Raw genomic sequence first — 24828 nt, 5'->3', positions numbered from 1 at the left:
AATACGTTCCAAATGATAGGATAGCTTAAACTAGTTCAAGAAAAATATTTTAATTTCTACACTAAAGCAAGCAGTGAATCCCAGGGCCAGGCTGTATTTTCTCATGCAAACTGCTGGAAGAAATTAATGAGTCTTTTTTCCTGTTTATTCCCAGTGTAATTTCTATTAACAGTGGCAAGAATTGCCCAGTTCTTTGCAGTACTGCACTGGAATCCCACTAGATTCAACAATTTTCATCCCAAGCATCTTTATGTTAGGTTTTGATGTATACATGTAAATACAGTATATACTAGATTTCTGGTTTGGGATTGACTCCAGTGGTAAAAGTGTTCAGAGAATTAAGAGCACATCAGCTTTAACTACAAAAATTTTTAATAGCTACGGTTAACTTAAAAAGTTAATAATCGTATTATATCATACCTTAGAAAGGTACTAATAAAGTTATGGTTAGCGTACAGGAAGTATGGTTGACATGAATTTCTCAAGTCGTACTTCTTTTAAGAACCAAAAAGTTGTTAAGAGCTCATCTACCCTGTAGGGCTGCAGTCAGCCACAGCATGAGCCTTGTCAGTGTTACAATTTAAAGTTGTATCTTTTTGATGGCAGCGTATATAGTACGATGGAATCTTGAGTCCATAACCTATCTTTACACTTAAGTTCTGGTAAATTCTCTTCATCCCAGAAGCACAGGGTGGAAAAAAACCTGAAGGAAAACACTAGTTTTCTAGTGTTTCTTTAATTGTCTCATAGGCAATTACTTCGTAAACCAAGTGGGATAGAGTACATCTCAAACCTCTTACACAAATGAGGAAAGCCTACCCAGCCACAAATCTGTCAGGCAGAGCTAAACCTAAAAAAAAAAAAAAATCCAAGATTTTTTTGGATCCTAGACCAGTTTATTTCATTATCTAGCATTCAGAGATGTACTCTACAACAAACGACACAAAGAGGCCTTTTACTTCTTTACAAACTACTCTGTCAGTTATCAACAAAATGAATTTACATGCCTTGCTTTGTACTCCAAATAAAAAAGGAATCCCCCATCTTTAACATAAGGGTGAAACAACTTAGGAATACATAGAAGCAACACAATGAACATAACTGACACTGCTGGAGGAAGGGACAAAGGGAAAACCCCCCCAAAAAAGATCCTTTTCCATAGCAGCTAGCTATGTCTTATAGATGTCAGTAGTTGAAGATGAATAATAGGTTGCTGACTTCATCAGTGAGGACAATTCACTCCTGGGACTCCTAAAAGCTTTGATAGACTGCCTAGTTGAACACTTATTTTATTCCTATCACAGCCTCCCCACTTCAAAACTATCTCAGGATTTTGTAAACAGGAATATGGTCAAAATGCAATACGAGATTGAAATTTGGAAAGCCAGGCTGGAAAATGAGTCAACAGCTGTTGAGATCTTAGATTACATTTAACACCTTTTCCATCCAAGAAAGTTACAAATACTTTTTGTAATTAAATAATTTTCATAAATCTATTAAAGCTTCCCTCTAAGTGAACTCTAGATTCCATTATATTAATTGTATTGTTATAAAATTTTCCCATTTGTAAAAAAAAAAAGGAACCAAATGAAAAACCTTGGACACTTATCTAGTATCTGCCACTTACTTGCTGTGTGATCTCGGGCAAGTTTGAAAAATTAAAACGGGTAAAAAAATACCTCCGTTTCACATCTCCCTTAGGTATATTCTGCTATATTTTCAAAATCTTTATAAATTAAAGGCTTAAACACTTCTGTATTTTTAGATGAGTAACTTTATACAAAGTTTTAAATGTGGCAGAAATAAAGACAAAAACCAAATATGCAAGTGATGAAATCAATGTATAAACTTCATATCCTAATAAGGAACTAAGGAATCCAAAACATTTTGTGATACTATAAAAGTTATTTATTCACTATACACAGAACATGTCCCCTATAAAATGTACATGTAAATCGCTAGAAAGTATATTTGGTGAACATTTTCTCAATTACAGAACATACTAAATCAGTTGGGAATAACAGCTATCTGCCTCGAAATAATCTAATTATAGCACCCAGAGTCTCCTTTACATCTGATGCAAAGTTAAATACTTATTTTGGGGGATTGTTTTCCTAACGTGTTTGAGGAGGCAGAGAACAATTATATATAACTCTAGTATATTACAGTCACTGCACAATAAATCAGTTTATTACAGATTAAAACAAATCATTTTTTCATTATTTGTATTAATGGGATGAAAACAAATACTGGATACTTTTAAATGGCAAATAACCACAAAATTACTTATCTTTGATAGTATATTGGGTTTTATAATTACATAGGATATAAATGGTGTAAAATAGTTATGAATACACCTCAAACAAAACAGTGAGGCCACACTGTAATGATTCACTAGATTGTGCTCAGTAGACATTTATTGAATAAGTGAATTTTATCTATTTTTCTCCCCAATTACCCAGTACAATTTTTGCCCACAGTAAGGGCTCAGTAAATGTTTGCTGAATATACTGACTAGGAAAGAGGTGAGAAGAGATGGACCCTCTTAGCTGGATGTCAAGTATAATCGGAATTTATGTGGGAGAGTGTTTAAGGAAGATGTAAACCGCATGTGGCATACAAGTAAGGAAACTCAGATGCCAACAAAGCAAACCATTAAGCAGAAAACACTGGCACTGGAATAACAAAGGCAAGATTTGCCAATAGCAAAAACAGAACTGACTTTAAGAGATAAGCAAGTTTATATTGGACCATACCTTTTCTCACCCAATTCAGTTTGAGACAGACCAATAGAGGCACTATAAGAGACTATGGCTGTCTTCCTTGATATTCAAACATCCTAGTTTCCAATTTAACATGGACCTGTTACCCATGAATCAATATAAACCTATTCAGATTTAGGGATTAGTTTCCACAAGTACAAAGTTGAATTTCCTTTTATTTGTCCTAAAAGGCTTACTTTCAAACTTGAAGGGACTTCAATTATTCCATGTAGTTTCGATAACATTCTTTTATCTTTTCAGACCAGAGTCAAAATATTCGTACAGTATTCATACTGCAGCACCTTCCACCCACCCTTTGGTCGCTTGAACTGCCCTTCTTTGGTTCTTTTTCCGCTTTCTCAGATCTTTCTTGAAGTGTAGTAAGCAGAACTGTACTGGGTATTCCAGCTGCAGTTTGGTCTTAAATAAAAGAAGGATGTTTGTCAGTTTGGTTTTCTTTATTCTTCTCTGTGGTATACAGGATTTTGTTAGTTGAACTGGATGTAGCAGCTTACAGGGCCAAATTTTCAAGAGAATAGTATAATAGTTCCCAGGTCTTTTCCCTGGGTTGTAACTTAACAGCTCATACTCTATGTAGCACCTTTCCTTTCTCACTGAAGCATTATCTGTCATTATTCTTCTTGCTTACTTGGCTTCAAAAAAAAAAAAAATGCAGAGAGATCTTAAGCAAAAAGAGAGGTGAAGTGTCAGCTCTCACTTGAGTCTTGATATGTTCTACTCCAATACTGAGCCATGCCAGACACACAGTAGATACTCAATAATTATGGAACTCAACTATGTAACCCAACATTAAAGCCCTGTATAAGGATCCTTAAGTATGAGTAGGATCCTATCTATCATGGGTTCAACTATAAAATAGTCCCTTTGAAGCTATGTTATTTAGGTATGTCACTTTAGAAATAACATATAAGGTTCTCAAGAAAATAGCATGAGTCTAAAAATAAGTGACACAAATAAAAAATAAAAATGGAAACCATTACTTCTAATTCTATACAGACAGAAAAATTAAACGGGCTATTTCCCCAATCTACTCTAATTACAGTCCATTAAAAAAAAAAAAATCTAAGGATCCGGCTGAGCTCAAATCCTGGATCTGCCTTTTACTGCTTTTTCTTTGTGCCTCCATTTCCTTATCATCTGTTACACGAGAAAATAAAAGTATCTTTCTCATAGGGTCTCGTGATGAGTAAATGAGTTAACACATAAAGCTTTTAGAACAGTGTCTGGCACGTCATAAATACTCAATAAATATCAGCTATACTTGTCATTATAAAGCAGCTTGAACTCAAACCACAAAACACCTAAACCAGTTCCCCACAGTGATTATCACTTAATATTAAGTGCTCACGAACATTCAATGCAAAAATATTTTAAATCACGCCATAAACATTAAGGCCCAATCCATCTTGTTTAGGATGGGGAAGAGTAGAATTATTGGTCCATCTAATAATGAAAATATAAACTTAAAATTAGCTGACTCAACTTTCATTTTAATGCGTATCTTAACACTACCAATAACCTCTAAGTTATTTAACCCAAGGGATTTAATAAGCAATAATGAAACAACTCTGACATTACATAAGGAATTTTTAAGTACTACGTAAAAGATGTACCTTTCTGGCAGGTTCTATCATTTCCAAAGTAAAACCTGTGCCTAGTGCAACACTGATTTAAAATATTCCTAAATCCGTTGTTATTGTATAATCTCATTCAAAACTATAATAATTCCAGTTAATCATTATTTCCTTCATTTTGTTTTTATTATAGCATGTTTGCTTAATTTACAGCAAGCAGAAAATAAGCTGGGTCTTGTTTTGATCCAAACATTGATGTTTTAAAGGTTGTACACAATATTTGTTAAAAAGAACATATAAAAATACCTTTTTAGAAGCTTCTATAAGAAAGAAAATACAAAGTTTAACCCCACAACTTTCCTCTTTGCTAGAACTGCAAACTACTGCTACAGTTTTAAATAGACTTTTTGTTGTTTGAACTATACATCCAGGAAAATCTAAAAAAATTAAAGAAACGTGCATATAAATGATTGCATAGCAGAACATGAACATTAACTGCAAACAGTAAAGAAATGAAAGTTAGAAATACTATCAAATATACAAAGGTTCTAGAATCAATCCTTTAAACACATTCCACAAACAGTATTTAAAAACCACCTTTTGTTCTTTACAGGCAAGGCCTAGATTACTAAAACCAAAATTGAAAAAAGTAATCCTCTAAAAGGAATGGTTTCCCTACAATATTTCTTACTTATTATGCCTGTAAGCAAGCAATCTAAAAATTTTAAGGATGCCAGCTTTTATTCTGAAATGAGATTGGACACGTCAAGTCACTTTTTATTGCCCCCAAATGATCTCGCAGAGAGATGTTAGAAATTATAAAGAGGGTATTATTTTCATCAGGTACTACATGGATAATCAGTCAAAACCTCAAGAGATGTGACTTCCTTAAAATTAGTTTTTTTCAGAATTATTTAAAATCTCATGGCACCACAGAATCACGTAGAATGGGAGTGTTGTCTTTTTACTTGCCTCACATTAAATAAACTGAGGCGTGAAGAACAAGCCTCCTTCATGAAGATATGGGCAAATTTTGATACAAATGCACACACCAAGTGCTTTAAGCATCAAAATTCAGTCCTTTTACACTATGCACACACACAAACAAAACCTACTTTGAAAACACTTTACTTGCTTTTAACAGCAGTGAGGAAACTAAGCAATATTATGGTCAACAATGCTCCTTAAAGTTTAGAGTAACTGCATAAGAGCATTCTTTTCCCCTTAAAATTATTTCTGCCATCATCAACCTGCCCAAATTTTAAGGTGGGTTTTTCCGATGTTTCTATGGTTCCAAATCTTCACAGAAACCAGAGAAGTGAAGGCTCCGTGTTTCAATCAAAAACTCCATCTCCCTGAAAATGCTACTTAACCCAGTTGGCGTCATTCCCAGAGACAGTGGGGTTAACAAAAGAACTATTCCACACTGTGCCATAAATTATCATCGTGGGTCTCGACACCTTGACAAGACAAAAAGGTCCACCCTGAACCTAAATGTGTCTAATTGGGTCAGTGTTGTACGGTGGCTACAACTTCACTTTTGTATCATTCTACCTTATTAGCAAGCTACATTTCTAGGTTAACAGTTCTACCAAATATGGATATGAAAGTTTATTTTTAATAAGACAATGTTGCAAATTATGGTCAACCAACATCTTTTCACCAATACCTCAAGCATTAAAAAATGAGAATCTTTACAAAAATATACAGAGACACCACAAATTGGTAGCTGCCCATAACATTAAACAAACTGGACTCTTAAGAGTGGCTTCTCAACAGCATATCATTTTAATAATAACCATTGCCTGGTACAGGGAAAACTGACAAGTGTTTTTTTTAAGCATCATTGCAACATTGTATTCCTGATAATTTAAGTAAACCAAACTATGAGTAAATGAATGATACATGCCTAAAAATATCATGGTTTATACTATCAGTGGCCACTGGACTTAGGACTAGTCCAAGACCTTGATCTAGATTTTGACCTAGACCTAGACTGTGATCTTGACTGAGATTTGGATCTAGGTGGTTCTTTTTTCCTTGATTCCTTTTCATATCTTGAGCCAGACTTATAATGTGTTTTGGAATCTGTTTTAGAGGTGCCTCTAGTTTTGGTGTGAGATGCAGACCTAGAACGTGATTTAGCCTTCATTTCTTTCTTGGGCTGGGACTTGGACCGTGATCTTGAATTGGATTTAGATCTTGAAAAAGATCGATTTCGGTGTTTGAATCTTTCAAAACAGAGGAGAGATACAATTAGAGTAAAAATTAGATTCTATATTAATCAAATTTGTTATTTTTAGAGCAAAAGTTCACTCTGAAATTGAAAAATGTATAGTCTTTTTCAAAGCAAAGTTATTTACCTATCATTGTCGGAATGGCTTCTGCTACGCCGTGGTCTTCCAGTCGGTCTACTGCTAAAAAGTACATCAGAAAAAGCAAACAATGACACATGTCTATTTACAAGGTTCTAATTAAAAAAGTGAACCATAAAACTTTTAAAATAAAGCACTAAAAAATTTTTAGTCTCAATGAACCACACAATGTACATAATTAAAAGTATACAAGAAGATTTTAAAAAATTAAAGGCCAACAAACTAAATCTTTTCTGTGGTACAACATCACTTACTTTCTAGGGCTATAAGATCTTCTGTAGTTGTAATCAAAGGAACGACTTCTTGATCTCCTTCTTTCATAACTTCGGCTTCTAGAACGTCTATATCTGTCATAATCATCATAGCGTGAAGAACTATACACATTTCTCCCTTCCTTGGCTTTCATCTGATTTGGAGCTATGAAATACATAGAACAGAAATATTTACAAACATTAAAAACGTAGTATTTATGCCTCCAAATTATAGGAAAAATTCCTGCATCCCCTTCCTTTATGCCTCCAAATCTGTGGCTACTTGTGAATGTTAACTTTAGAAAAGGTATTTATTTACTTTCAAGCAAGTCTATCAGAAGACTGTTTTATATTAAAAATGATACCCTCAAATATCTCCCCAACTATTTTGTTTTTTCAAAGACCTCTCACATCTAGTTTGTTGTCCAAAAATATGCCAACTACTTTGACATTGGGAAAATATACCATGAAAGTATTTTTAAAATTGCGAATTAAAATACAAATGACTTTTGAACCATATGCTAATTTGGAATTATCCTACCACGGTTTCCATTCATTAGGAACAAAATTAACAATGACAAAATACTTAATGGTGGCCTACGAATGATATGTAGTGTCAAAATGCAATAATATATAGTTACACAGTTCTGAGAAACCATGACAAAGAAAAGCAGAAGAAAGCTAACACTTGTCGAATGCCTTAGACACCCACACCCTTGACAGTCCTCAATCCTTACGTTATCTCATTCAATCCTATGAAGCAGATACTTTATGCACGTGTGTATGAATGTATAAATAACACTGACTACCCAGGAACCTATCATTCAACCCAAGAACTAGAGAATCACCAAAAGCTTGTGTCTACCTAAGTACCCCCTCTCTCTTTAGCAGCTTTTTTTTTTCCAGCAGCTATTTTAATCTCTATCTTTTAATATCTTGCCTAAGGAAACATAACAACAGTTGAGCCAGAATTCAAACCCAGGTGTATGTGACCCCAAAGCCTGTACTTATGCCTCATTAGCATGCAGCCAACACCTGGTGTATGCCTGCATATTAATAAAAACCAAGTACTGATATAAAATCTTTTCTAAATTTAGTCTATATAGTCTTTCCCAGTCTATCTGTTCATTTCTACAGCCAGGCACCTACATAATTACCCAATTACACCTTGATGATCTTTATGCAGAAGGGAAATGGCTCAAGAGAACCAAAACTTTCCAAAGTTTATTCTTTTCAATTCCACTTTTAGTATATTAAACATGCCACAGCTGATAGTACTGATCTACCTTCTTAAAGAGTCCAAACATATTTCAGGCATTCTGATCACTGCATTCCAAGTCCTTTTGTCTACCCTGAAATTCTGCAAAGTATTCAAGATACTCTATCTTCCCCAAAACTATCTTTCTGGGTTTTGAACAGATAGACATATTGCACAATACTTCCAAGAAGCACTCTCAGAACAATTTGTATAAATATGATGTATTTCCGCGTGCCACAACTACTGAAGCCCGTGTGCCCAGAGCCCATGCTCCGCAAGAGAAGCCACTGCAATGAGAAACCCACACACTGCAACAAAGAGTAGCCCCCGCTCACAACTAGAGAAAGCCCATGCGCAGCAACAAAGACCCAAAGCAGCCAAAGATAAAATAAATAAATTGGCTAAAAAAATAAAATTAAAAAATAAAATTAAAAAAATCTGTATTTATGTCAAACCTAACCTCCCAATTCATCCCACCCTCCACCCTTTCCCCTCTTGTGTCCACACGTCCATTCTCTATGTTTGCATCTCTATTCCTGCCCTGCAAACAGGTTCATCTGTACAATTTTTCTAGGTTCCACATATATGCGTTAATACATGTTTATTTTTCTCTTTCTGACTTACTTTACTCTGTATGACAGACTCTAGGTCCATCCACATCTCTAGTGGGAACCTGTGGTATAGCACAGGTAGCTCAGCTCAATGCTCTGTGATTACCTAGATGGATAGGATGGGGGTGGTGGTGAGGGGGAGGCCCAAGAGGGAGGGGATAGATGTATACACGTAGCTGACTCACTCTGTTATACAGCAGAAACCAACACACCTTTGTAAAGCAATTATACTCCAAGTAAAAAAAAATCTACATACAGAAAAAAAAAGAAATGATGCATTTTACATATAGGCATAAAGGTACTTACTCTTTCGATCCCCCTGTGCAAACTGTATTTCAATCTGGCGTCCACAAATCCATTTTCTGTCCAAATTATGTAAAGCATCTTCTGCATCACGAACATCCTCAAATGTGCTAAATGTTAAGGGGCTTGGGAAGTTTTGCAAACTTTGATAATGAATGAAAGTTCAGTTGGTAAGTCTGGAACAATTCACAACCACTCAATATTATTCTAGAAAATCAACCAGACCCCACTAACTGGTTGGTTGATTCAGCTATAAACACTTTAGAGTATTAAAGCACTTGTGACTCCCTAAGGCATGAGTTTGAAAACACTTATGAATACATATTATGAAGTTATTATTGAAATAAGGCCTGTTACAGCTGAACTACCAAGTAATCCCATCAGAAGATTTTCCTGAGTTTTAAGAATTTTACAAAACAAGACAAAAAAGAAAAACAAATGTCAATTTTATTTTGTAGGCTAAAACAAAAATTTCTCAAAATAAAACCAAAACTGTTTTTCATATTTTTGTTTCAAATGAAAAAAAGAAAATGCCAATAGTTCTTGTGTAAGCAAGCGGAATATACCTTACAAGAAACGAAAGCATCAACCTCAAATTAATCTTGCTATTTTTCTCAGACATATCTAACATTATTATTTCACTTAGTTGTCTTCCTTATTACACCTTACTGGGAAGACTGGTACACCAGCCACTTGTAGATATCAAGAGAACGTCAAGCAATACTTAAGACATCATATTATATCCATGCACAGACCATAAAAGCATGCTGCCAAGAAATAACAGACCATTTCTAAAGATTCCTGGACTGGAAAGCCCTAACCATGACACTAAACATAAAGCTCCCCGGAGAGAAGTGCGTTTGGGACTGGTTTTCAATTTGAGAAATTTCAAGATAATATTTATAAGCCTAAAGCAGGAACCGCTGGTACCCATTTTTGATCTGAGAGGCTGTTGCCTTGTTCTCCAACAAAGTTATTCTGACCAAATTTAGTTCCTTTCCTAAAACCACCATTCTAATAGAAGCCAAGCACATATGCAGAGCAGTGTTTGATATAAAAGCTTCTGAAGGGGAGCTAGGCTAGGTTTGGCTGTGGATTTTCGTTCTGTACTAAAATTCACTATTCTAACTTGTCCATTTCTAGTTCTTAAATTTGAGAGCAGTGCAGATCTTGAGTTCTGATTAAAAAAATCCCTGAAGCGATATACTCTCTTCAAGACTGATATTAATATTCTTTTACTCCAGAGACTAAAAGGTCTGCCTCACTAGATTCCCTATTTTTTGTTCTGGAAGGACTTAAAGACCACAACAGGGTCCCAGTTCTCTCTCTGAGGCTATTATGTGTAGTGAACGAGAGGTTTTCTCAAGTCCTAAATCAAGAAGTTTTCATCATGAAAAGACAAAGGCTGATGGGGAGTTTAGAACCTTGAACACACTATAATCAACCACCCCTCCAGGTTAATGCAGTTGGGCTCTAAAATAATTGAAAAGAACAAGTTCATTTAAAGGGTATACTACTTTGCTACTTTGAGAGACAGAATAACTTCTTAAAGGATTTAGACCAAGAAGTATAAAAATTATTAATGAGAGTCTATCATCCTCTGGAGCTACCCTCAAAAACAGAATACTGGGTTGGATGAACCATGGCAAGGTTCTACCTGACCTGTTAAGAGAAAGCTAGCTGGGAATGGGGTCAGATAGAAAAGAGGACCAGAGCAGGGACAGTCAAATATCATTCTGATGCCAGTTACGGAGAAATTTGTACTCAGGGTCTTTGCAAAATCCTGCTACCTATTTCTTTTTAACTATTTGAAGACCATAGACAGACTTTGTGTATAAAAATAGCTATAATTCACCTTGAGATTCCTTTGGTTAACTCTTTCCTGGCTCAAGTATCACATACTCTTCAAACTGCTGATCCTGGTTCCCAGGCCACCCCCAAACCAGTAAAATCAGGCCAACATTGTAAGCCAGAATGTACCGTTACTTTTTCTTTTTTTTAACCAAGCCAGATATACTTCTTATCCTCTCTGTAACAGAACTTTGCAACCAATTCCCACAACTGTCCTTGATCACTGGGCCTGCAGGAGTAGGAGCTTTTGGCATTTCGCCTAAGTCTCATTAGAACTCTGCTAAGTTTCAAGAGATCCACTGAATTTAAGCAATAAGAATTTTTCCTAGCCTGAAGTCCACAGCCCAAACCTTTGTCGCCACAAGGAGATGATCTCACTGAAGCAAGTAATGTCACCTGAAACTCTGGGCCAAGGAACAGTTTCCCATAGATCCTGATTACGTACCCATACCAAAGATAAGGCCTTCTGCAACCCATTCTGGGCCAACTGATCACATGTGCTAAAGCAGTCAGGGCCAGCAGGTTTCACAGAGCTAAGTTTCAGATGTTAGGAGAGTATGTGTGTGCCCCTAGCAGCCTCTTTAAAAAAATCTATAAACAGACAGTATCTCTAGTGGATCTGACCTTATAAAACCACCAGAGCCGTTTCTAAGTAGTCCCCAGTGCATGCACCTGTGTGCCCTCTAAGCACGGCTCTATGGAGTCGGCTTGACTCCAGAACCTCATGCGACTCCAAAGAGCACTGCCTGCTACCCTATGGCACCTGACCACTTGGTCCAAAACAGAAATATGCTGGGTTTAAGCTTAACAACATTACATCCTGGTACACTTTAACTTCACAAGCTAAGAGAGAGTGCATTTATACAAGACCACATCACAACATCAAAGGCCCACGTAAATCAAGTTACAGGTTTTGTCACTAGACCAAACCAGAATAATTTTGAAAATTAACTGCTTACAAAACATGAGGAGAAAAAAAAAAAGGAAAATAGTTATTCTGTAGGATACATCAGGTATGACTCCTTTAATCTTGGCCATCATTCAACTTCATCTTGACCTTTAACTCTTTAAGTGCTTGTCAGAAGGACTTGTCATGAGATGCTTGGCCAAATATGACAGATGGCTTTATCTTTAACTTTGAAAAACAACCTTTTCCCCCTTTTGTAGATAAAGCGAGGCTTTGTCTCCCATTAGGCTTGTCCTTCTTCCAGCTTTTCTTTATATTTTCTTTTCCCAAACTCTCCCTTCTCTTCAAGCCTGATCCTTAAGAGGTCTTTGGCTTGTCTACTTGCCTTAAGTGTTGAACTCTACTCTAAAGGTTCTTTCATGCTTTCTCTTTGGGGTCGCCATAACTGTACAGCTTTACATTCTCTGAGGTAACAACAGAGGACAGCAAATTAGGGGACAATATTAAAGAAGTTTACCTCATTGTTATACAATTTGTTTTTGATCAAGTGATTCAAGTTAACAAACAAGAATACCAAACTTTAATTGCTAAGCACAAGAACATATTAACTTTTGAGTTACATTAAAGGTGGTAGCAACTAGAGTGTATTCAGATTTAAATCACATATTATAATCATTGATTTGAGTTTCAGCAGCATGAATGGGAATTTAAATATTTTACTGTTTTTGGATCAACTTTAAGAAATAGTAAGAGCAATGTGTGAGTCAGAATTAACTTAGAAAAAATTGAAGACAAAACATTATTAGAAGACAAAAAAAAAACCACAACTACTTTTTAGATATTACCTCTTACAAAAACTTGAATTTCAAACTTCAACACCCCTCACTAATCAGCCATCTGAAGAAAGGATATTGAACATATGCAAATCCTCTTGGACGGCGAGTGTAGAAATCAAGTGGAACATACACATCAACTATAGGACCATAACGACCGAATTCACGTCGTAAATCTTCAGACCTAAAACATCATAAAAAGATGCCAAATTTTTAAGTCCACTCCTTTAAAAAGTTTCTTTGTAAGAAATAGGTTTCTTTCTGTAATATCTCAATTAATGAAAGAGACTGTGCTATGTTCCTAGGTGACCTGAAACAAACAAGCTTTCTAAATCTCAACATCAAGAGCCAACGGTAAGAATATACAACAATATGTCTTTTTGAAAAAGAAAAGCCAGAATGCGAGATTCTGGAAGATAATAACGCAGTTTATAATAAAACCTATCACTATTTTACATTAACAACAGGAAAACAGACATTTAAGGAAACCTGATCACAACTTATCTCTATTGCTTTTATCCATAGCCTTCATTTTTCATAAATAGTATAGCAGCATTAAGTTGTACATAACTATTGCTATGTGTTTTTTTAACAGTATCAAAGCAACTCTAGTATTCTGAAAAACACAAAGCACTTATTTTACCTCCAAATTTTAGCGACAGGGTTACACACTTAATGGTAGATACGGTTTGAAAAATAAAAGTCACAAATATATATAATTCCTCAATAAATGTCAATATGACATAAAGGGGAAAGTTTCCTAGACGCTAGAGTAATTACTATTGCTTACTTGCTCTACTTAAAGGTAAGACAGAAAAATATAACTCATACGAGGCTACCTAAATTTTTTGATTTGTGTGTGTGTAGAGTGATCATTTGTTAAACAGTAAATCTCATCTTGTGATAAGATCTCTTCCAAAAAAGTCTGACGGCAACTCCAAGCAATTAAGGGAATTGGCGAGAACAAAGGGACGGTCCGGATTAATCCAATTTAGCTATCAACGTCCTAATGGTAGAGGCTTCCTAAACCTCCGTTTTCAAAGGGTGGCCAGTATTTCCCGGAAATGGGAAGAACTAGTTTGTACCGTTTAAGTGGAAGAATTTTATATCTCTAATCTCAACATTCCCTTTATCCAAACATCTACAGCACCAAAAAAAAAAAAAAAATCGCAAATAAAACACAACAGCAACAAAAAGGGTAGCAAATGCTTCGCCACACTCCCCTCCCCCGATCCGTTATTTTACTGCAGAACAGCTTTTCTAACTAGGGAAAAAAAAAAATTTCTGGGCCAAGGGGGCGTGGACCCCAAAGAACGCGAACTTCAAATCAATGGGGGGAGCTGATGTTCGGCGGAGGTAGAGGCTGAACGCTCGGAGAGGAAGCGGGAAGGAAGGGGCCCCCATCTGCGGAGGGGGAGGGGACCGAAACGCCGCCACGCGGCCCGCTCTCCCGCGGCTGCCCGGGAGGACCAGCGGCGCCGCCCTCGCTCTCACGCGGCGGTTATGCCGGCTGCGCGGCCTAGTTCGGGCCAGAAAGCCGGCGCGGGACCCGCCATCTTCACCCCTTCCCCTCCCCCGGCGCAGGCCCAGCGCGCCGCCGCCGCCGCACCGGTCCTTTCCGAGCGTCCGCGGCCTCCCCTCTTGGGCCCAGAGTGCTTCCCCTGTACATACCTGGTGTCGTCCGCCACGTTCCTTACGAAGAGAGACGTGTTGGGGGGACGCAGGTACCGGGACATGACGGCGGCGTGGGTCTCAGCGGGGACACTAACGGGCTCAGCAAACCGTCCGCAGCTCCGGCGCCAGATCCTCGACACACACAGCCAGAGAGCTCCGCTACGACAACCGCCTCTTCTCGCGAGAGTTCACTCCCGCCTCCCCCCACCTCCTACCTGAGTGCAACGCCGGGACCTGCAACGGTTCTTTCCCGCGAGATCACGCAGCTTGCGCCTGCGCATGCGGGCGGCGGGAGTACGTGCTGCAGCCTAGATCTCATTCATTGGCTTCTTGAGCTGCCTCCCCTTCTCCCGCTAGCCCGCTCTTTCTTTCTTAAGTGCTTTATTTTGCCGCCCTTTTCTCCCTTGCACCGCGTCCTCCCCTCCTGACCGCCCCCCCGCAAGTCAGGAAGCAGATGTTTTAACCTGTACACCATACTGTACAGTTTTTACAAATTGGACTGAGTTTTAAATATTATAATTCGGAGGGACAGGCTTTCCCCTGTCTGGTCCATGTTATAACCTGGCTTTTATCAGATCTCTCATCGGCAAGAGAAGAATTTATGGCCTCTCGTGTTAGTGTGAAAGGGAAGGAGGTGTGTGTCCTTGCAGAGATAGGCCTGCCTCTCCAGTGCTTTCTGCACACGGTGGACTCACTCTCTGAGCATCTTTGCCCAGGTCGCCCCTCGCGTACACCCTTCTTGGTTGTTTCCTTCACCTATCCACGGGGTTTTCTCCCCATTAAAGGCTGTTCCCTACCAAAATGGGACGCAAACCTCACATCTTAGTCTCCATTGTCATCTACACTGTCTTCGTTGCTAACGGCTTCCTGAGTGTGCATTGTTCATGTATTGCAGTGTTTCTCCATCTACTAGAATGCTTCTGGCATGTAGCACATTGCCAAGCAGATAGCAGGGACTAAAGAACTGTTTAAATGAACTTTTATTTTACAAAACGACAAAAAAGCATTATTTTTGCATCAATCCGCATCCATAGCAATTAAGTGATTTGATAATCTGTTGTGCTCTGTAGGAGAGACATTGTTTTTCTACGTTTATATTTTCCAAGATGCTTTGGACGCTTAGTTTACTAAAACATTTATTGATTACCTATTATGTGTCAGACATTACGTTAGATGCTGTAAATTCAGTGGTGAAAAACATGGAGCTTATGTTTCCGTAGGAAACAAGCTGGTCAACAAGCAATTGCAGATCTGTGATATGAAAGACAGTAATGTGACAGTTTAAAAAAAAACTTTTTTTTTTAAAACAAAGAGTTGCTGAACAAGTGTTTCCTTACTCCCCCCTCCCAAGTTAATTTAAGCACTTTTTAGTGGCTAGAAAACAGACTCCTGTAAATTACCCTCAGTAATGAGGAAATTAATACAGTTTGGTGGCACTCCACCCAACTTTAATATGGATAAATGTTTAGAACACAGTCTTATGCATAGCAAATGCCCTATAAATGTTAATCGGACTGGCTACATAATTTGTGGGGCTCAGTGCAAAATGAAAACGTTCAAAAATTAAGATGACAATAGCAGAGCACTAAGCCAAGTGCAGGGCTGTTCCGAGAGCGGGGTCCTGTGCAACTACACAGGTGGCACAGCCATTGAAGCCTGCCCTGAATGTTAGCAATTATTATTATTACTCATAATGCTTAGAGAAATAATAAGAGCAAGTGAGGTACAAATACTTACTCACTGGAATCGCTTTCTGCCTCACATACCAAGTGCCCCTTTATCTTTTGTGCTTTAGTATCCCAGTCTTGAAAAAGATGATACGGGGAAAAGTAGAGAAAGTAAGCACCGCTCAGCTGGGGCTTGAGCTGGGCGGTTTACCAAACTCTAAATCTGCTGCAGGTGGTGGTGGGAGCACGTGAGGCAGGTGGGGAGGGAGATACACCAAAGAATTTTGGAAGTAAAACATTTCCTCACAAAAGTGTTGTCATGTGTGGTTAAGAGCACCGAATTTCATTCCGAGCACAATACCAGGGTTGGTAATTTTTTTGAAAGCCAAATGTTAACCTCTGAAAACGGTCTGTTGGCACTGCACCTCTTCTTGAAGAAGTTATGTTTTATTGGGATTTATGTCAGAAAACCACTTTCCTTGCACACTGTTCTCAGAATTGCACAAGTAAGACCCAAGAGTAAAATATATACCTATGAATTTCCTTGATCCTAAAACAGCTCTTTCCTGATTTGTGGATGATAGTACAAACATCACGCCTGAGAGGGCCGTGCTGCTAGCTAGAGGGAGACTCACAGGGACAAATTCTGTGTGTTAAAGCCATGGAAGTATGAGCCCGTCTCCATAGACAAAACCAAAACCTTGAGTCAGTACATCAAGCTTAATTTTATTGTTACGACTGTTTGATTTAGACAATTGCCATGGATGGTGCTCGGCACTGCCTCTGTCTCCATGAACAATCAATTAGAAGCATGCTCTTTAAATGCGTTTAATAAGACATGCCTGGTGTTTCCTAGATGCCTTCTCACTCTAATGAGTAGGCAGCAAGCCAAGTTCCCCAGACTGAGGAGGACTCAGTGTTCCCTTTTAGACATTCCTTACTTGTGGGTCAGAAACTTTGGGGCACATACATAAACACATTATCAATTTACCTATATGCAGACTCTTTTAACCTCAGGCTCCCACTAGTTCTGCTCTGTGGGTGAATTCACCACTACTGCACATATTTGTTTACCTTATTCCTTAGATGATCTATTCTAGCACGTGGATTCCTACCTTGAATACGCTTAAGGTAAAAATCACTTGTTATATCTTACCCTCCTTTTTAATGTCTTAAAATAACATTTTTCCCAGTTATAAATGTCCTGTGTTTATTGTTAACATTTTGGAAATAAACTATAAAGACAACAAACATTACCTGTGATCATACCACTCAGAACTAATTACTTCTAAGACTTTTCTGAATTTCTGAGCATTTCTATAATTGTTTAAATTGGGGTCATACCATATATACAGTTTTATAATGTATTTTCTTCCTCACTGAACATTTTATAAAGAATTATCTTCTGGGGCTTCCCTGGTGGTGCAGTGGTTAAGAATCTGCCTGCCAGTTCAGGGGACGCAGGTTCGAGCCCTGGTCTGGGAAGATCCCACATGCTGTGGAGCAGCTAAGCCCGTGTGCCACAACTACTGAGCCTGCACTCTAGAGCCCACATGCCACAACTACTGAGCCCGCGTGCCTAGAGCCCCTGCTTGGCAACAAGAGAAGCCACTGCAAGGGAAGCCCGTGCACTGCAAGAAAGAGTAGCCCCTGTTCACCGCAACTAGAGAAAGCCCGCGTGCAGCAACGAAGACCCAACGCAGCCAAAAATAAATAAAATAAATAATAAATTAAAAAAAAAGAATTATCTTCCCTCCCTGGCCATTAGATAGTTTTAATAGGTATAATTTTTAATCACTGCTGTATCAGTTATGAATTGGGTTCAATTGCCTGTAACAAAAACTTGAAATAATAATAATGTTGATCATGTTAGCTTACACTTATTACTGAGCACTTAAATGCCAGGCATTTTTCTCACAAAAGAGCAAGGGAAATGGCTCAAGAAGTAGCAGAATGTTACAACTTTCAGAGGTCATTCTGCTCACAGTTTTCAGTTATTTTAGGTCACGTATATTAACCCATTTAATCCTCACTCCAAACCTATGAGCTAGGTTACTATTATTCTTTCCATTTTATAGATGAGGAAACAGGTATACAGAGTGGTCAAAACAGATTAGAGTTTCACTTATTTATTTATTTTTTGTATAATGAGAAGTCAGGAATAGGGAGTCCAGGACTGGTATGGCAGCTTCAGGATATCCAGGCTCCTCCTTCATTCTTTCTTCTCTGTTATCCCTAGTGCTGGCTTCTATACTCAAATTGCCTCATGGTCACAAGATGGCTGCTGGAGCTGAAGGCATCATGTCTACAGTCCAAAAAAAAAAAGAAAGAGTAGGACAAAGTTCAAAAGGCATATGCTAGCTGAATCACCACCCACCACCCACACTCAAGGAACTTATTAAGTCAGAGACAACAATACCCACTTATACTTAATTGGCCAGAACTGAGTCTTGTAGCCAAACCTATCATCAAGGGAGGCTAACCATTCTTATTCTCAACAAAATTAGAGTTCTGTTTGTAAGGAAGAAGAGGGAAAGGAAAGATGTTGTGGATACATTAAAAGGGTACATTTCATTACATGGTTGTAGCATAATTGATTTATGTAGAAACGGTGATGATGATAATAAAAGCTAACACTGAACAAGAACTAACTACATGCCAGATACTGTGTTTATCATTTTATCTGCACTATCTCATTTAATCATTTAATCCCCATTCTACAGATGAAGCGACTGAACCTTTGAGACATTATAAGGCTTTCTGACAGTATATAAGGCTGAGGGAATAAAAGGTAATTTAAGACAGTTCCTGTGTTTTCAAGGAGTTCTTAAACTAGTGAGGTACACAGTATTTGTAAAATTGAGTTTTAGGTTAGTTTTACATGGTTCATAATTGACTTATCTTAATTTTAATCAGATTAGTTTTATATCATCCAAGATGCCCATCAATTGCTATCCAGTCCCAGAGAGTAACAATAGGCTGAGTAAAAAAGCTTGCTTACAGGTATCTATTCCTTTTATGGGTGTCACTGAGCCTATAGTCAGAGACTGTTTGAAGCACAACACACAAATAGACAAACGTAGTTAACTTGACTAAGCTTTGTGGTGCCAGACATTTGGTCAAACATCATTCTGTGTGTGTCTGTGGAGGTGTTTTGGGATGAGATTAACATTTGAACAGGCAGACTCAGTAAAGCAGGTTGTCCTCCCTAACGTGGGCAGCCTTCATCCAATCAATGCAAGACCTGAATAGAACGTCTGAAAGAGGCTGTGTAAGAGGGAACTTCACCTGCCTAACTGATTGAGCTGGGACGTTGGTCTTCTGCTCTCGGACTGGATCCTGAAGGCGCTGTGGCTGAGGCTATTGGCTAACAACACACGTGGTGGGGGAAGGTCACTCTTGAAAGGGAGACCTAAGCGGGCTCACTTCTGTTACTGACCTCACGTTCCAAGTTCATGTGCCTGACACACGGTGAGTCCAAATAAACCAAAACGTTGGACTTTGGAGCAAAGAAAGGTTTATTGCTGAGCCATGAAAGGAGAATGCGTGGCTTGTGTCCCCCAAAACCTGAACTCCCCGAAGGGTTTCAGCAAATCAGTTTTAAAGGCCAGGTGAGGGAGGGGGTGGTCACAGGGTATGTCATCAGCTCATGCACAATTCTCTGATTGGTTGATGGTGATTGATCCTTAGATAGGCCTACATGCACACGATCATCAGGTAGTTAATTTCTTGCATTTGGTGGTGGTTTTTAGCATCTGAAAAACTCAGGAAATATGCATGAGATACTATTACCTGGGTACTTCAGAGAGGAGCTACAGCAGAGGATATGGGGGAGGGGTCTGTCCCAGGAAGGCCCCATAGGGTCCTGCTCAGTTACACTTACATGATGGCTAAAGTCCATGCCTTGCTCCGTGCAGATCCCCTTATTCTGACATTATTGGGGAGCATCTCCTTCATGGGTCCCATGGGTCTTTCCTACTAAGGGGAAAAATTGGAAGAGGGAGGCTCTTGGGATGAACTACAGCTCCGTAGCTGCAGCTGCTCTTGGGCCACAGCTGACACCCATCTTGTCCTTCCTCCGCTATCCTCACGCTCGTGTCACTTCTTCACATCTTGATGGCTCACCCGTAGTGGTGTGAACCCCTCATCACCATGTCCTTCTCAGGTCAGGGTTGCAGCACTTGTCCATTTGCAGTACAATTGTCAAGTAGGTGATATGAAGAGAGACCTGACTAGATCACCTGGGTTCTTTTTTCTTGGCTGTGCCACGCGGCATACAGGATATTAGTTGCCCAACCAGGGATTGAACCCATGCCCCCTGCATTGGGAGCTCGGAGTCTTAACCACTGGACTGCCAGGGAAGTCCCAGGATCACCTGGGTTCTACACGCATTCCTCCCCACCCCCGTGGTATCACTGTAACCCTATCTCTTCCTGCTGAAGGGGTTGGTTGGCAGTCCTGAGGCATCGTATCCCGGGCTCAGCATTGATCTTTGTAACTGGCAGGTTGGCGGCAGGTTGGCAGCAGCTAGGTCAGTCTTGGTAAGTGGGAATGTACATCAGGCGTCAGAAAACTACAGCCCTCGGGCCAAGTCTGGCTTGCAGCTTATTTTTGCACGGCCCACGTACTAAGAATGGGTCTTAACGTTTTTAAATAGTTGAAAAAAAATCAAAAGAAGATTTATATTTATTTACTTGTTTATTACCTGACTCCCTCTGCTGAATGTGTTTCTTTTTATTTGTATTTACCTACTTATTTTATTATTTATTTATTTTGGCTGCGCCGTGTCTTAGTTGCGGCATGCAGGATCTTTAGTTGCGGCATGCATGTGGGGTCTAGTTCCCCCACCAGGGACTGAACCCACGTCCCCTGCATTAGGAGCATGGAGTCTTAACCACTGGACCACCAGGGAAGTCCCTGAATGTCAGCTTCTTAAAAGCAGGGACTTGTCTGTTTTATTCATGCCAGAACAGTCTCACATCACAAAAGCACATAATAAAATGTGAATCTATGGAACCCTTGTGCATTGTTGGTGGGAATGTAAAATGGTGCAGCCACTGTGGAAAACAGTTTGGCCCTTCCTCAATAAATTTAACATAGAATTACTATAGAACATAAACATAGAAATACCCAGCAATTCCACTCCTGGTGTATATACTCCAAAGAACTGAAAACAGTGTTTGAACAAAAATTTGGACATGAATGTTTATAGCGGTACTATTCACAACAGCCAAAGGTAGAAACAACCCAAATGTTCATTAGCTGATTAATGGATAAATAAAATATGGTATATTCATACAATGGTATATTATTCAGCCATAAAAAGGAATGAATTACTACCACATGGTTGAATCTTGAAAACATTATGCTAAATGAAACAAGCCAGACACAAAAGACCACATACAGTACTGTATGATTCCATTTATAAGAGATATCCAGAATAGGTAAATCTATAGAGACAGAAAGCAGATTGTGGTTCCCCCTTCTGGGGGAGGGGGTATGGGGAGAGCCTGCTCAATGGGTATGAGGTTCCCTTTTGGGGTGAAGAAAATGTGCTGGAACAAGGTAGTAGTGATGGTTGCACAACACTGTGAATGTATTAAATGTCACTGAATTTCACATTTTAAAATGGTTAAAATAGTAAATAGTATGTTATGTGCATTTTACCACAGTAAAAAAGGACATAAAAATTAAAAAAATTTAATCTATTACTGAATGTTTAACATTTGCATTGTTTCCACATTTAAAACTAACCCTGAGATAAATATCTTTGTACATTTTGGTTAGAACAGACTTCTCAGTTTTGAATCACTGAGTCAAAGAATATTAAAGAATTTAAGGACTTGATAGACATGATCAAAATGCCCTTTGGAAATCTGTACCAATTTCACTCTTCTTATTCAGTCAATAAACATAGAATAAACATGTAGAGTTTATATTCTCTGCTAGAACTGGGAGTACACTGAAGAATAAGCCACAGTTCTCAGGGGGTTGAAATTTAACTGGGTGATACAGTCATGTAAGTAGCCAGTAACAATAAGGCATAAGAGATGGAAGTTTAGGGTGACACTGAAACAAAGAAGGAGGACTTAATTCCCTCTGGGTTAAGAAGGGAGATGATATCTAGGAGATCTAGGAGTTTTCCCAGCCTGGGTCAGCTACTCTCACCAATTCTGGACATCATCTTAAAAAAGAAGTTGCAATTTTTAAGATTTTTATAGATTAAAACTTTACTTCTTGGGCTTCCCTGGTGGCGCAGTGGTTGAGAGTCCGCCTGCCGATGCAGGGGACGTGGGTTCGTGCCCCGGTCTGGGAGGATCCCACGTGCCGCGGAGCGGCTTGGCCCGTGAGCCGTGGCCGCTGGGCCTGCGCGTCCGGAGCCTGTGCTCCGCGACGGGAGAGGCCACAGCAGTGAGAGGCCCGCGTACCGCAAAAAAAAAAAAAAAAAAAAAACTTTACTTCTTAAAACTACGTTTATTTGATTGTTAGTGAAATGAAGATTTTTCTCATGTTTACTGACCATTTCTGTTTCTCCTTTAGCCCGTGTTTCAATTTGGATGTAAACATTCTTCTCATGATGTTGAAGAGTTCTTTATATAGTAAGGATACCTCTGTTACAGTTATTTTCATGGCAAATATATTCTGCTAGTTTGTAGTTCGTTTTCAAATCTTGTGTAGGGTGGTTTTTAAAGACAGCTTTATTGAGGTATAATTTACATACCATAAAATATGCCCACTGTAAGTGTACAAATCAATAATTTTTAGTAAAACTTTTAGTAAAATTTAAAGTGTACAATTCAGTGATTATATGTGTATACATATATAGACAAATTCTCTCTATATGTATGCACACACATACATATGGTGTATAAATATAGAGTAACTATAGAATTGTGCAGGGTGTTCTAAAAATATGTATATATCTTTCACTGTATATAGTCATAGTGTTTTTATTATTATTTTTGAGCTCAAACTACTGTAGAGATTAAAAACACCAGTAAACAAGTCTTCAACATTCTTTTTGGAACCATATTTCATAATCAATTGTTATTTATTTTCCTGTCTGGAACATGAGAGGAGGCACACAGTTATGGGGGAAAAAAAATCACATTAGATTTTTTCACATGGAGAGACCTTCAGCATGAAAAGCAAAGAGGCAGAGATTTAATTGTTTAGCTTCACTGCTGCTGTACTGGCAACTATGTGACTTGGTTCACAGGCAGCCCGCAGGCGTGTGGGAAGATCAGAAGACTTGGAGCCCTCTGTGAGAAGTTGCCTCAGTTACCCAATCCTGATTTAGGGCAAGATGACCTCTGTTTTAGCCCTGCCCTACGTTTTGACTTTCCTCCCTCTCCTGGCTCCATGTGTACACAGTGTCCCATTTTAAAGCACCTTCTTCTTTCTCTTTTTCCTTTCCTGAAGTCTGACTCCTTCTAGAATGCTCTTGGCTCAGTGTTAACTGTTGCAGAGGCATGATTTCTGGATGATTCCCACTTTTAGGGGGCATTTCAGCTCAGGTCCTTGCCTTGATGGTCAGAACATATCACCTCCAGGCATGCTCCCTACATCTCATCCCTCTCCTGGGATTTCGTCTCCCTTTGCCCCATCCTGCCACACCCCGGAGACAGGGAGGCTGGGTCGCCCAGGTATGCCTTTGTCTCCTGGGCTTTTATGCTGTGAAGTCAGTGTCATTATCTCTATTTTCAGTTGAGGAAGCTGAGCTCAGGAGAAGACAAGGGTTTTTGCCAAGATCCACAGGTTAAAGCAGTACAGACATTGTCCTTCTTTGTTCCTGCCCATGACTCGCTTGGGGAATCCCTTGCTTTCCATGTCTTGGTAAGAGGCAGAGCCTACCTCACAGTATAGATGCTTGTTTTCCCAGCCTCCCTTGTAGCAAAGGTATGGACCTGTGATCTAAGCTTCACCAATCACATGCCCCTTTTCCAGAGTTAGACAGCAGGCTGGAGCCACACAGGAGCAGGGACCACAGAGAACTCTCCCTGGTGGCAGTGGTGGTCACAAGAGTGGCAGAGACCAGTGCCCAGCCACCATGCAGCATTCCAAGAGGGGCTGCTCCTCTGTTGGAAGTGATGCGTGGAGCCTGGGGTTTAAACCCTCAACATCATGGCAATCTTGGGAGTGAGTGAGGTCCCCACTCACTATGAACTGGGCTATGAACTGTCATCTTTTAATGGACCATATAGTTTTGGGTAATGAGCTTCTTAGTGTCAAACTCGACACACCGAGGATCAGAGAACCTTCCCACAAATTTTGGCATTGCCTAAGTGCCCTGATACCCAAGTACAATTCTGGGGGAAGGGGAAGGGGAAGGATGTGGGCCTCTACATATAACGAAGATTATATTTTTTTCCCATCCACAGAGGTAAGAGTTCAGAGCCAGATATAGTGTGACGTAGACAAATAAAGAAAATATTATATCTTGTATCCAGGTGTTATGGAGCAGAAAACAGCTGCACTTGGGAAATAATTCACGTTTTAATTTTATTTAGATCTCCTTTTTCCCCTACCCTCATAATCATAGTCATGATGATTGACTATTCATATTGAGAAGGAAAACCTGGTCTGGATCTGAAAGTTTTATGGCTGCGCATTAGGACATCCTCTAGTTCTGTTGATTGATGCTGAGTTGAAAGACAGGGTCTGTGAAGGAGCAGCCAGCATCTGTCCTTCCATTTCACCTCCTGTTTGGCTACAACTCTGACATCAGCCCCCTTTAGGAA

The 24828-nt window shown here is 39.1% G+C and overlaps 1 protein-coding gene across 5 annotated transcripts; it reads right to left on the bottom strand.

Moving 5' to 3' along the window:
* Positions 1 to 1885: 1885 nt before the first annotated feature.
* On the bottom strand, positions 1886 to 14609 carry SRSF10 (serine and arginine rich splicing factor 10). Of its 5 annotated transcripts, XM_081226386.1 has the most exons (7): positions 14418 to 14607; positions 12826 to 12930; positions 9159 to 9262; positions 6987 to 7149; positions 6721 to 6774; positions 6487 to 6588; positions 1886 to 3182 (listed from the first exon to the last, which is right to left on the bottom strand). In XM_081226386.1, the coding sequence occupies exons 1-7, from the start codon at positions 14480 to 14482 to the stop codon at positions 3122 to 3124; spliced, it is 654 nt and encodes a 217-aa protein (XP_081082512.1). In that variant the 5' UTR covers positions 14483 to 14607; the 3' UTR covers positions 1886 to 3121. The 5 variants fall into 5 exon arrangements, with proteins under 5 accessions (XP_081082512.1, XP_081082510.1, XP_081082511.1 ...); XM_081226384.1 differs by lacking the exon at positions 6487 to 6588 and having other exon boundaries at positions 14418 to 14605; XM_081226385.1 differs by lacking the exon at positions 6487 to 6588 and having other exon boundaries at positions 6721 to 6771; positions 14418 to 14605.
* Positions 14610 to 24828: the final 10219 nt, after the last annotated feature.

This window comes from Mesoplodon bidens (genome assembly GCF_964165515.1).
Source record: "Mesoplodon bidens genome assembly, chromosome: 2".
In the NCBI taxonomy this organism is placed as follows: domain Eukaryota; kingdom Metazoa; phylum Chordata; class Mammalia; order Artiodactyla; family Ziphiidae; genus Mesoplodon; species Mesoplodon bidens.
This window is presented reverse-complemented; position numbering and strand designations above follow the sequence as displayed.